The sequence below is a fragment of the Sinocyclocheilus grahami genome, unplaced genomic scaffold (genome assembly GCF_001515645.1).
Source record: "Sinocyclocheilus grahami isolate Dianchi unplaced genomic scaffold, SAMN03320097.WGS_v1.1 scaffold1324.1, whole genome shotgun sequence".
NCBI lineage: Eukaryota > Metazoa > Chordata > Actinopteri > Cypriniformes > Cyprinidae > Sinocyclocheilus > Sinocyclocheilus grahami.
This window is the reverse complement of record NW_015506503.1, coordinates 307,145-319,544: the sequence shown is the minus strand read 5'-3', so window position 1 is coordinate 319,544 and position 12,400 is coordinate 307,145. Positions and strand designations below refer to the sequence as shown.

The window sequence follows — 12,400 nt, the reverse complement described above, 5'->3', positions numbered from 1 at the left end:
GATGCCATCGCCTTGGCGTATCAATCCCAAGGCGTGCCGTGCCCCCTGGGGGTGAGGGCTCACTCCACACAGAGTGTTGCCTCCTCCTATGCGCTGGCGACACCGAACACCTTCGCGAGATTCAACAGTCTCCACGTTGAGCCAGTTTCTTCCCGTGTGTCCCGTGTGATGGGAAGAGCTGCCCGGTGTCACGCTTGCTGCGTCATTCCCCCTCACCCGGGGATGTGAGCGCCTTTCTCCTCCTCCAGTAAGTTCCCCGTATGGTGAACCCTGGTTGAGTATCCTCCAGCAACCCCGGCAGTCAGACTGGGCGGAGCAGTCTGACGCCAGGCCCAGTATCGGTGTTAGTTTGCCCGGGTCTCCGGTCAGCCCCTGTACTAGGCTAGGTGTCCATATGGCTTGATTACCTGTGGGCAATCCCATATGTGTATTTTTCCACGGTAAGGTTTCCCTCTCGGTAAACCCGTGTCTTCTCTTTGATAGAGTGTTCTGTCAGTCTCTGCTGGCAGTTGTTCCATCCCTACTCTCAGGTAGGACCTGCCTCAGAGACCCATTCCATATGTATTACTGCCCCAGGCCTGGGTCAGTCCATATGAGAATCTCCACATGTTATCTCCCTACGGGTAGGGTGTGGTCGCCGGTGCGCCCTTCTCCGGAAGGTTTGCTTCCCCATCGTTCTGCCTAAGCTGTAAACAACAAATTGGAAAGACTTGAAGCAAATCTTTCATTGAAGGTCAAAATCCCTTCTGTTAAGAAATTTCTGTGGGGAAAGGAACAGCGGCATCTCCAGCAGCGATGTATTCACATGTGGTCCCTGCGAGTACCAAGGTCAGCGAATTTGCACTGGGGCGGTGGGAAGGTTACGACCATTGCGTAGCGTTTGTCTGACATGCGGCCACTTGCCAACATTGGCTATGCCATGGGGTTGTGACGGGGTTCAGGTTGTGGCGCTTTCCAGGGCCCCATAATGTCAATCACGACATAACTCGTAGTGACCGACAGATAGGGAACGTCTCGGTTACGTACGTAACCCTTGTTCCCTGATGGAGGGAACGGAGATGTTATGTCCCCTTGTCACAACCTCGAACCATCGCTGGCAGCCAGGGACAAGTTCTCGGCTCTTCAGTAAAACCTGAAGAGTGGATGCACCTGTCGCCTATTTATACCCATATGCACGGGGAGTGGCTCAGGTATGCACAATCTTAAAGTCGGAGATGATTGGGGCTCCCAAGTGAATCCCCATAATGTCAATCACTACATAGCGTCTCCGTTCCCTCTATCATGGAATGAGGGTTACGTACGTAACCGAGACGTTTTTTATATTCCACTATTTTTTTGACAGAAGCTGTGCATGACTGAAAAAGTCATAAAAATAAGCAAATGCATATTGTGTAAAACTGTATGTGTTTTACTTACATTTTAAACTATTTTAAAATTAAACTATTTTTATTTATACTTTTTTGTATCTAAATAGTACATAATCAGCTTTTTTTGACACTTCTGCCAACTTGGATAAAGTTTTTTTACAATTACAATTACAAGATTGTATTTTCCAGCTGAACAATTGAACTGCCATTTAAGGTTAGAACCTCTAATGTACTTTATATTTATGCCACTTTTACTTTTGCTCATAATTACAGTTATTAGTTTGTTCAAATCTCATGTAACCTGTTCGATAATATATTGGTCCTACTGATATGAATATGACATGATACATTCATTTTGCAATCAGAACTCCTTAGCAACTGCATACAATTACCCTGGCAACCACCCACAATACCCTTGTGAACAATAATAAACAAATGATAAACCCTTATAAACAAATGCCATTCCAGAATCACAGAGCAATGTGTATATATTAAGAATATTTATTCCAAAATTAGTACTTGATACAGAAATAATAATTTCATCATACTGATTTACTAGACAATCAGAACTTCAATCATGCTTTCTTTGATTAGTCACTGATTCCAAAAATTACAATATAATTTTTTCCATACAGGAGTTGTGCAAAGAAAATATACACTAGAAAGCAATTGTACACTGACACAAAATATATAACAATTCATAAGGCATCGCACAATTCCAAGAATTCAGTGAGAGATTAAGGCCATTTGTACAGTTATTTTCCTGTTAGATTTTTTTTTTTACTCAAAACACTAACAATAACAAAAGTACTGATGAATCTCTTGTAAAACTGTACATGCAAACATAGTGCACGTAATATTTAGATATGAATAGCATACAATATAATATTTGGATATCTTCAGTAAACAAATTTCATGTGAGTCAAGTCACAAATTTAAAAACACTTTGATTATGCTTGAGCTGACATCCACACGCTCGCTCACACACACACACGTGCATACTCACAGGTGAATGAGCTTGCCCAAGTGGCATTTGCCGTGGCACCAGCAATGCAGAGAGGAAGAGAGCTGAAGGAAAGTAAAGGAATGTTGAGAGCCAACATTCCTAAAAGAGAGATACGTCAACCGACCCTCCCAGGGTCAAGTGCTGCTTTTTCACACATGCATCATTCTTCAGCTATTATTCTGTGCAGTTCATGCTTACAAAATTCAAGATGAGAAAAAAGTATTATGACTTAAGACTGAATATGTTTATCATGACCTTAAAACCTTTTGATTTAAGTGGTATGCTTAAATGCTGTAAAGAATGTTTGTAGACAAATTGTGCATACTTAAGAAGATAGTAAAAGAAAAGCAGTTAACAAAGCATTTTTATTATAATATTAATATGTGACCCTGGACCACAAAACCAGTCATAAGTAGCATGGGTATATTTGTAGCAATAACCAAAAATACATTGTATGGGTCAAAATTATCGATTTTTCTTTTATGCCAAAAATCATTAGGATATTAAGTAAAGATCATGTTCCATGAAGATATTTTGTAAATTTCCTACTGTAAATATATTAAAACTTAATTTTTTATTAGTAATATGTATTGCTAAGAACTTTATTTGGACAACTTTAAAGGTGATTTTCTCAATATTTTGATTTTGTTGCAACCTCAGATTCCAGATTTTCAAATAGTTGTATCTCGGCCAAATATTGTCCTATCCTAACAAACCATACATCAATGGAAAGCTTATTTATTCAGTGTATAAATCTCAATTTTGAAAAATTGGCTGGTTTTGAGGTCCAGGGTCACATATAATATCAAACTTGCTTTACTTTTCTCAGCCAATTCTGCAATTACTTTTTTGTACTGTAGTACATCACAAGTGCATGTCCATACCTATGGACATGTTCTAACAACCACAAAGTATCCAATACTGTTTGTTTGTTTGTTTGTTTTAATCATTTTTTTAATTATTTGGTGTCTTGTATTTTATCTCTTTAAAATAATTATATTCATCTAATGCCTTTTACTTTCATTAAAATTATACTTCCTTTGATATTTTGTAATGACATTCATACATTGGTTCAGCAGATTTGGCACAAGTGTCTGCATGCTTTTTGGGGTGATTTTATGTGTTAATATCTTGTGAATATTGTATGTGTGACAAAGCAGCACAACTGGAATGACAATCTTAAATTCCAGAATAGCAGTTAAACAGGGAAAGTTCCCCTTTCAACATGAGGCTGTTACCCAAAATATTTCACTACACTAGTGTGTGAAGAAAAAATTAGTTGCTACATACTAGAATAGTAACATTTGCTATGTGTGAATGTTTTGGAACAAAAAATTGTGTTTTAGTATTTTGCAATGGAAAAAAATGAAGAAATCTACTAAATGAAGTGAATCATCATAAACCAGGAGTCAATATGATTCACTTCATTCCTTTGCTAAAAACATACAAACAGCAGTCATGTTTGAACTAGTTTACCAGTTGTGTTTGAACTAGTGTTCCAGTTTCTGTCTATTTTTGTCCAGTTTTGACTATTTGGGTAAGGAGAGACTTTAAAGAATTATTTTCCTGATACTAGCAACACATTTCACAAAATAATTGAATGGCAAAAACATTTTTGAAAAAACCAAACAAACAAAAAATTCAATTAGGCATATAATTCTGCATCTATTTTTTAGCAGGTTTTGACACTTCACAATGAAATCCAAAAAGAAGGATTTCGTAATAAGCTTTGTGCTTTTTGACACTATCTTTGGGCAACTCTTCCAGGTGACGATTAAATATGATGGATGAATATACATGTTATTGAAAAAATATAATACAACATCACCAAATCAACAGAAAATGACAAAACATCCATACAATGTTTTAAGACACAAAATAATAATGGCATCTGTGTTTTTGACCACTGGGCTCTTATTTGAGAGCAGCTGCTCAGATTTAAATGCAATGAAGCACATTGAGTCCTATGAGGTTCTTTATACACAATAAACTATCTTGCTTGTGCCAGGGCAAAAAAAAAAGAGAAAGTGAGTGAGAGAAATGAGAGAATGAGAAAAGGCCAAATAACATGAATGCTGCACAACATGCATCGCATGCCTGAGCACACCATTTCCATGCAAGAAATGTGGTTTTCCGCAACAACACCATCCCCTGCCACTTGACGGGCATGGCAAAGGTAACACGCTGCAAGTATTTGCACGGAAAAGTTCATGTTAAAGATATACGCTTATAAAAGTTAGATCCAACAGTAAGAAAATCATTAACATGTAAACATTGATTGAGAGCTCAGAGAAGAAAAAAGAGGAAAAGATAAGAAATGACGGAAGAAGCCTACTTCAAAAGTTATTTACAACAGTCTGTTTGCGACTGGTGATTTGTTAGTCTATTCTTGGTCTGAGGAGAGGAAGCTGCTCTGCTGTTCTGAGACAGGGCGCAATATCATCAGCTAATTTTTTTAGCCTTTCCTTACCTTCACATAACTGTCCTTCTTTTCACGGTTAACCAGAAATGCGAAGTTCATTCTACAATGTGGCCATCAGAAACAAGCTATCCAGGCATTGAGAGACAGAGAGTGAAACTAAGAGGCATCCTGACAGGGAATGCCTGTAATGGAAGTAAACCTGTTCTCAGAACCCTGTCTAACCATATTGTCCATCTACAGCCCCCATAGTGCAAAGAGAAAGGGACAGAAAAAGCTGAGAGCTGAGGAAAACTTCATCTCACTGAGTGATTGAGAAAGCGATACTGAGATACTGCAAGGCTCGCTCCTGGGCCCATTTTAGATCTGAGTTTGCAGCGGGTGTCCTGGGGGTGTGTACGGAGGGGGAGCGGGAGACGGCTTGATTCCTCTGGTCCTCATATAGGATAGGAACTGGTCTGGGATCTCTGCAAGAACATCTTTGGCCAAGCGGGCCATGCTTAGGACGTGATTCCCAGTGCGATCAATGTAGTCTCTGAATGGAACAAACTGCAAAAGAAAAAAAAGGTACAACTAAGATAAAACTAAATTATATTAAAATCAAAATTTCATATTTATTTTCATATATTACACAGACTGTTATTTTGTTTTCTGTGCAGCATTTATTTATTTATACAAAGAATGAGAAATATGGCTCTTCATCTTTTCAAAATTCTCAGCATACAGTTCAGGGTTGGAACAACATGGAGGTGAGTAAATTATTATTTTTGTGTGAACTAATCTTTTAAGAAAAAACAAGAATAACTTGACAGCAACCTGCTATTAACCTGAATGTCAATTCTAAACAACAAACTAGATTTTAGTTTTTCAAGTTTTAAAATATCAGCCCAGTCTCACAACATTATTACATAGGTTTGAGTGATTGCTGTAAAGAATGTTCAAATGTAATGTATTTACAACAATATAGTAGTAGGTAAGTTAATGGTATTTAATATAACAAAGTCACATATTGTAATATTAACATAGTTTCAAAATTAAAAATTTTGATTACGTCAGCATGCTAAAATGTTGTAATCCAACACACACATTAGCAGTAAAGAAACAAATATGATACAAAAAGTATGTAATAACACATATATGAAAGTTGTGATTTTGTAGAAATGGAACAAATTTGAGGTATGTTTCAAAATACTATTTAAAGTAGATTTTATGGTATAAACACACTCTTTATGTTGACTTTCATTAGGTGAAAATAAACTGAAGCAGGTCTCACATTAATCTGCATTTCTGTGAGAATTTGCAAAGCTGAAAAGAGCAATTAACCTAAAATTAGGGCACAGCCATCAAATGCTCAGCATGCCAATCAACTCAAACGCCTTTGAGACTGAGAGCCAAATTATCCTAAGAGATATGACTGCTTCTGAGAGCACTACACAGCCGTTTAGTTATGAAAAGCTGGGCTTTTATATACATGTTGGCTGCTGGGAAGCCAGATCCACTGGAATCTGTGTGTATGTGATGGCATAGCTAATTGGACAAGCCTCCCTAGCCACCTATGATAGCTGATCATGCACACTGCCTGTTAACATGCTTCCTAGCAAGCGTGGGGCGACCCACACATAATGATGACTACCTTGCAAAGAACTATAAGAAGAGAAGAAGAAGCACAGAAAGCATTAAGAAATGACATCTATGATCGTAGTGGGTGATAATGAACATACTTAGCATGGTTTTATAAACTGGAAATTCACCAAACTATATGGTGTATGTGTTTAGACCTGGACAAGTTTCAAAGCAAAATTTTAGCATTTGCATTTTAGAATATCTTGAGGCTCGTTCACACAAAAAAAATGATAACTACATTAGCATCCACACCAACACACAGCAATGTTCTGTGTTTATTATAATAATCTAAATAAACTGTTATGCATTGTTTCAATTCACTGCAGTAATATACACTACCATTTAAAATCTGGGGTTAGCATGATTTCTTTCAAATCAAATTTATTTGGTATGGATTAAATTTATCAAAATTTTCAGTACATTTATAATGTTACAAAACATTCCTATTTCCAATAAATGCTGTTCTTTTGAACACTCTGTTTATCAGAGAATCCTGAGAAAAAAAAGTATCACATTTCCACAAAAATATTAAGCAGCACAACTGTTTTCAATGTTGATTTCTTAAGGATCATGTGACACTGAAATAATGATTGCTGAAAATTAAGCTTTGCCATCACAGGAAAAATTTTTTTTTTAAAATATATTCTAATAATAATAATAATAAAACTGTTATTTTAAATTGTAAAGAAATGTGGCTTTTGTGAGCATGAGAGACTTCTTGCAAAACCATTAAAAATCTTACAGACTTCTGCACGGTAGTGTAGTACATAAACAAAATAAAATTCCAGGTCGGTTAATTTAATCACTTTTTATGTATATCATGTGTTTTACTGCACTATACTGCTGTAATGCATTCTACTGCACAAGTATTTATAAGAAGCTGATTATGAGGTATAATGGATTAAGAATACCATTGTATATGTAATGCATTACATATACAGACTGCACAGAAAGTGTTAACAGGAAGAGCAATGCTTGTTAAATTACATGAATACTGTCACACATTTTTGTAGCTTGATTCTGTACATATGTTTCTGAAAAGTTCTGGTAATTAGTGTGTTTTTAAAACAAGGGCTAAGAAAGTAAATTACTGCGCATTTACTATTGATTATATAACTTGCAAGATTTTCCAACCTCTATAATTGTCCTGTTTGTGATGTCTCTGTATTAGTGATGAAAGATAAATACTTTAGCTGCATGTGTTATTATACCTGTACGATGTCTCTCTCAGCATATCTGCCCCTCGATGAGATTCTGACTTCATCACCATCCAACTCGATCATGGCTAAGGACACACACAACAGATAAGAAACACACATGACCAGAGATATGGAAACATGAGTAAGCTGCGCATTTGAGTGCCTGCAACTGAGTGTGTTTTGAGTATTTTAGTCTCGTTTCATTATTCTTAAACCCATCGGCATTACTGTCAGTGCAACGAGGAAATAGTTGTCACATTACATGCTCATTTACTCTGCAGTAGTACACAATCCTTTTATCCGCTCAAGCTCAAGAGCTGAGTATCTCGATAAAACACATGTGGGGGGGATGTGCTGTATAGATAAAATGGCAAATGTAAAATGGGTTTATTAGAAAAATGTAATGTAAAATATAAGCAATATGACACCTATAAGTGCAGAATGAATGCATAAATTAATGAGTGAATGAATGAATGACATTTACTTACCATCAAACTCGGCTGGTCCAACTCCAACAATAATAATTGACATGGGAAGAGAGGCAGCCTGGAAAGAAAGAAAGAATGAATTTAAGAGTTTAATTAGGAGACCATTCCTTTAGGTTTTTATAATGTCATAGGAAACCTTTTTAAGTTCGGTCTATATTGTGAAAATGCAAAGACACACTACAAAGTTGACTAATGACTATTGAGTTAATATATTTTACAGATGGTTCAACGCTATCTCATGATAAAATTTGAAAGGATTTTACGAGGTGGTTAATTCGTACGAATTTGTACGACTTCACTCGTACGATTTTGTAAGATTTGTCCAGACTCCAGTGATGGGTAGGTTTAGGGGCGGGGTTAGGGGTAGGTCATTCATAAGAATTCATACAAATTGGGGAACTCATAAAATATGTACAATTTAGCAAAAATCATACGAATTCATACGAGTGAGGTTCATACGAATTAGTCACCTCGTAAAATATGTACAAATTGCTGTGAGATCAGGTTGGATGGTTATAGAGCTAAAGACAACATGAGCATTTAATGTAGTTTAGTAGACTGGACACCTACATTAACTATGGACTCCTTTGTCTGGGCCATATCTGATATCACTCCATCCGTGATGATGAGGAGGATGAAGTACTGTGATCCGTCCTTTACTGAGGCAGCGTATCTGCACGAGAGAGCACATTGTTACATTCATTAAACATCTCATTACTGCAGGATATACAGCCAAAGCCTCTGGATTGTGATATAATTTTCTGTGTTACTACACTGCAGTCTGGATTCCTAATTATTTTCATCAGCTTATGAGGTAAATAAAATACTCGGAGGCATTAATAACTTTGATAACACAATAACACAAGCAAATATATTCTGCACAGTTAATTCATCTGTGGGTGTAACAAACCATTCCTCCAATACAAATGAAGCCAATTAACAGTGTTATTAAATGCACAAAATATGCAGTAATATGTGGGCAAAAATATTTTTACCTGATCTGTCTGTGTAGGTAATGTGTAGTTCTGGTCAACTTTAGAAATGTGCAATTTTTCTAATGAATGCACTGTAAAATGTATTTATTTATTTATTAAAACAAAGATAATTGGAGCAATTATACAAAAAATGCAGTAGCAATTACTGAGTGAAAACGGATTCAATTTTTTTTCAGTGTGGGAATTCAGAACTATTTTATATTTCAGCAATTTGATGATGCGTTTGTATTTTTTTGTACGTTCTGCTTAGGGTTTTTTTTTCTCTTAAAAGTTGGGGTTTCATATGAAATAAATCATACAAATTCATACATTTTCACTACCAGTTCACCAAAAAGTTAAAATACATACAGTATGTTTTCTCATGAAAGAGTTATAATTGTAAATCTGTATACAAATGAGTTCCAGATGGGCTCTACATACAGAACGTTATTAATGAGATGACAGCTTGCTTTGGTTTTAAGGGTTTTGAGATTTTCGATATCATTTACTGATGCTATTGTTCCGGTCTTTATAAATCACAAAGATCAAACTGAACAAAATGTGTCATAAATAAATAAACAAATACTAATTTCCTTTTTGATGAACTATATAAAACATAACTTTGGCAGTCACACACATTACCTTTACGCATTTAATATAAATAAAGATTAGGTTCCTTTTGGTCTTATTTTTAGATCTGGATGCATCATGGATTTATCAGTCTCTTTTTCCCACACACTGTACTGAAGGGTGTAGTTGTTCAGAGTACTGATACTTGACACCCTTTACTAGCCTCCTTCAACTCTCTGTGATTTGTGCTTCAAGCTGATTTGTGGTGAAATATCTACTACAGACCTCTGTGTGAGAAGAAAGGATGAAATAGTCAGGCAATATGTTTACAGGCCTCTGCTTTCTCAGATCGGCTTCGGTGGATTAAAGCTTTGAAAACGTGATGTTCCATTGAGGATTTAGAAGATGCTGTACACAGTAATGTTCAAAATATTTCTTCACTTGTCACTGAAAATGTGTGAATTTAAAAATCCACTTGGGGACACACTGGTATTTTCTGAACTGGGCAACTATGGCACATTCAAAACACATATGTACTGAGCTTTATACTCCTAAAAACTACATGTTTTTAGTCTTTTAATTGTTTAGTTTTATATTTTTCGCTTTCCCCAGTTACAAAAATGTGCACAGTAGAAAATCCAGGCAAACAGCACATTAGCTTTGAAAGAGCAATATAAAAAGCAGTTTATTATTAAACTGTGTGGGTGCGACCTACAGCAAATACACAGAGAGATTAGAGCGGTGCAGTGTGACAGATCTGTCGTCAGTGCTGAGGAGTGGACAGTGTGTGTGTGTGGAACAGAGGGGTGATAATGACTTGATGGTCTGTCCTTTACTTCCCATCCTCAGAAAATCCATGAAATGGACGTATAATTAGATGTGTCAGTCCACTGACTGTTGGCTCGCTTTAAACCATTAATTAGTGTGGATTAAACACGGGATTTGTGAGCATAGAAGTCTGAAGTGCAATAAAAAAAACATAATGAGTTTTAGAAACATGTTTAACTGTAAAAACAACTGTCATATGTTGGAATAAACAAGAGCCAATTCATTAATATCATAACACCTGTAGAAAAGTATTGAGGCTTTCTTAGCAGAACATAGGGAAATACCAGGTAACATGCACACATTAATTTGTTCAAGAACTGATTCAGTTACTAAATATCTGAAGCGCAACAGGGATTGTTCATTTTTTTAAGCAGCCTTGTTTTTGGAAACTATTTTCCCTTATTTTTTAAAATACTAATTATGTTGCTGAATCACTTTTTTAAATAGAGTGTTTAGACATAAATTAATCAATTAATAATTATTATTTTTGGTTTTTACAATTATTGTGACTTTAGTTTGTTTTCAGTTGCATTTGTCAATAAACAAATTAAATCTAATTTGGTGACACTTTAGTATAGGGACCAATTCTCACTATTAACTAGTTGCTTATTAGCATGCCTATTTTTAACATATTGGCTCTTTTTTTATTATAAAGCACATACGTATACTGCATAACCATTCGCGATATACCAGTATTGACAATAACCGTGATATTCAAATCATGAAATAGCGACATCGTGTTAATTTAAGGTGTGACGATATACCGGTATTGGCGATAACCACAATATTTAAAATGAACAGGACACTTATGATAACACGACACGCAAATACTTCAGCGCCAGTACCTGGTTGACCTCCCAGGTGGCAGTATTGTGCCTTAACGCTAACACCTGTCAATCAAGAAGAAGACTCCGCGCACGCAGCTACTCCGAGAAGAGCCGTTCAATATTATACAGACAGTAAGTTGCCATTATTTTACTAGTCATGGAATGGGAAACGTTACATTAACCTGTTAACAACGGTTTCCTGTGTCCATATACTTAAATAAAGGGGTAATTTTTTTTTATTAAGTACCACGTTTTCTTTACTCGTCTAATTTTTGTATTTGTATTTGCAATCACGTCATGGCCAATACATGTGTGTAGCACTTGATTTCTTTGGTCAAATCTATTACAGAATTAAAACAAATCTAGAAAACTGAGTGACCACATTGCTACATTAAACTCTGTAAAATGTTAAGTTGGACGCAGTGCCATGCACTTAAAGGGGTCATATGATGCGATTTCAAGTTTTCCTTTCTCTTTGGAGTGTTACAAGCTGATTGTGAATAGATAAGATCCCTGAAGTTGCAAAGACTAAAGTCTCAAAACCAAAGAGATATTCTTTATCAAAGTTAAGACTCTGCCACGCCCCCCTAAAACGGCTCGATCTAACACGCCCCCACATAGCTTGGTCACTATGTACATTAAAGCATGTCAACATATTCTGTTACACCAAATACACAAAATAATGATCTTTAAAAAAGCATCATATGACCCCTTTAATGCCTCATCTGCGGCCGTTCTACACGCACATTAAAACTGAATTAGAAGCGCATTAACTGCATGACTTCATTGGCGCCGGCGCAACTATAGGTTAAAGAGATAAAAATGCGGGTATGCAAGTTAACAGGTTAAAGTATCAGTTTTGATGGTAATATTTATACATATACATATACATCCTACTGTTGAACTTGACAGTATTTTCTCTCTTGTTATTTCATAGGGAGACAGAGAAAGCCAGAGTCTCAGGTCAGCTGTGACCTGAAGGAGAAGAAGTGAAAATGCATGTGGCCTGTGTTTATCAGTATCCTTATGCTCACTGGGTAAAAAGAAAAACTAAATAAACAAAGTAAAAATTAATTTGGCTGATTCCCCAAGGTTTCTA

General features: G+C 36.1%; 1 protein-coding gene across 1 annotated transcript in view; it reads right to left on the bottom strand.

Moving 5' to 3' along the window:
* Positions 1 to 4,853: 4,853 nt before the first annotated feature.
* Positions 4,854 to 12,400, bottom strand: part of LOC107569221 (copine-8-like) — a 163,318-nt gene continuing 155,771 nt past the window's right edge. The window contains exons 15-18 of the mRNA XM_016255250.1: positions 8,673 to 8,775; positions 8,103 to 8,160; positions 7,627 to 7,700; positions 4,854 to 5,341 (exon numbers count right to left, since the gene is read on the bottom strand). Of these exons, the coding sequence (XP_016110736.1) occupies positions 5,153 to 5,341; positions 7,627 to 7,700; positions 8,103 to 8,160; positions 8,673 to 8,775 (424 nt within the window). The 3' untranslated portion in view covers positions 4,854 to 5,152. The remainder of the gene's footprint in view (positions 5,342 to 7,626; positions 7,701 to 8,102; positions 8,161 to 8,672; positions 8,776 to 12,400) is intronic.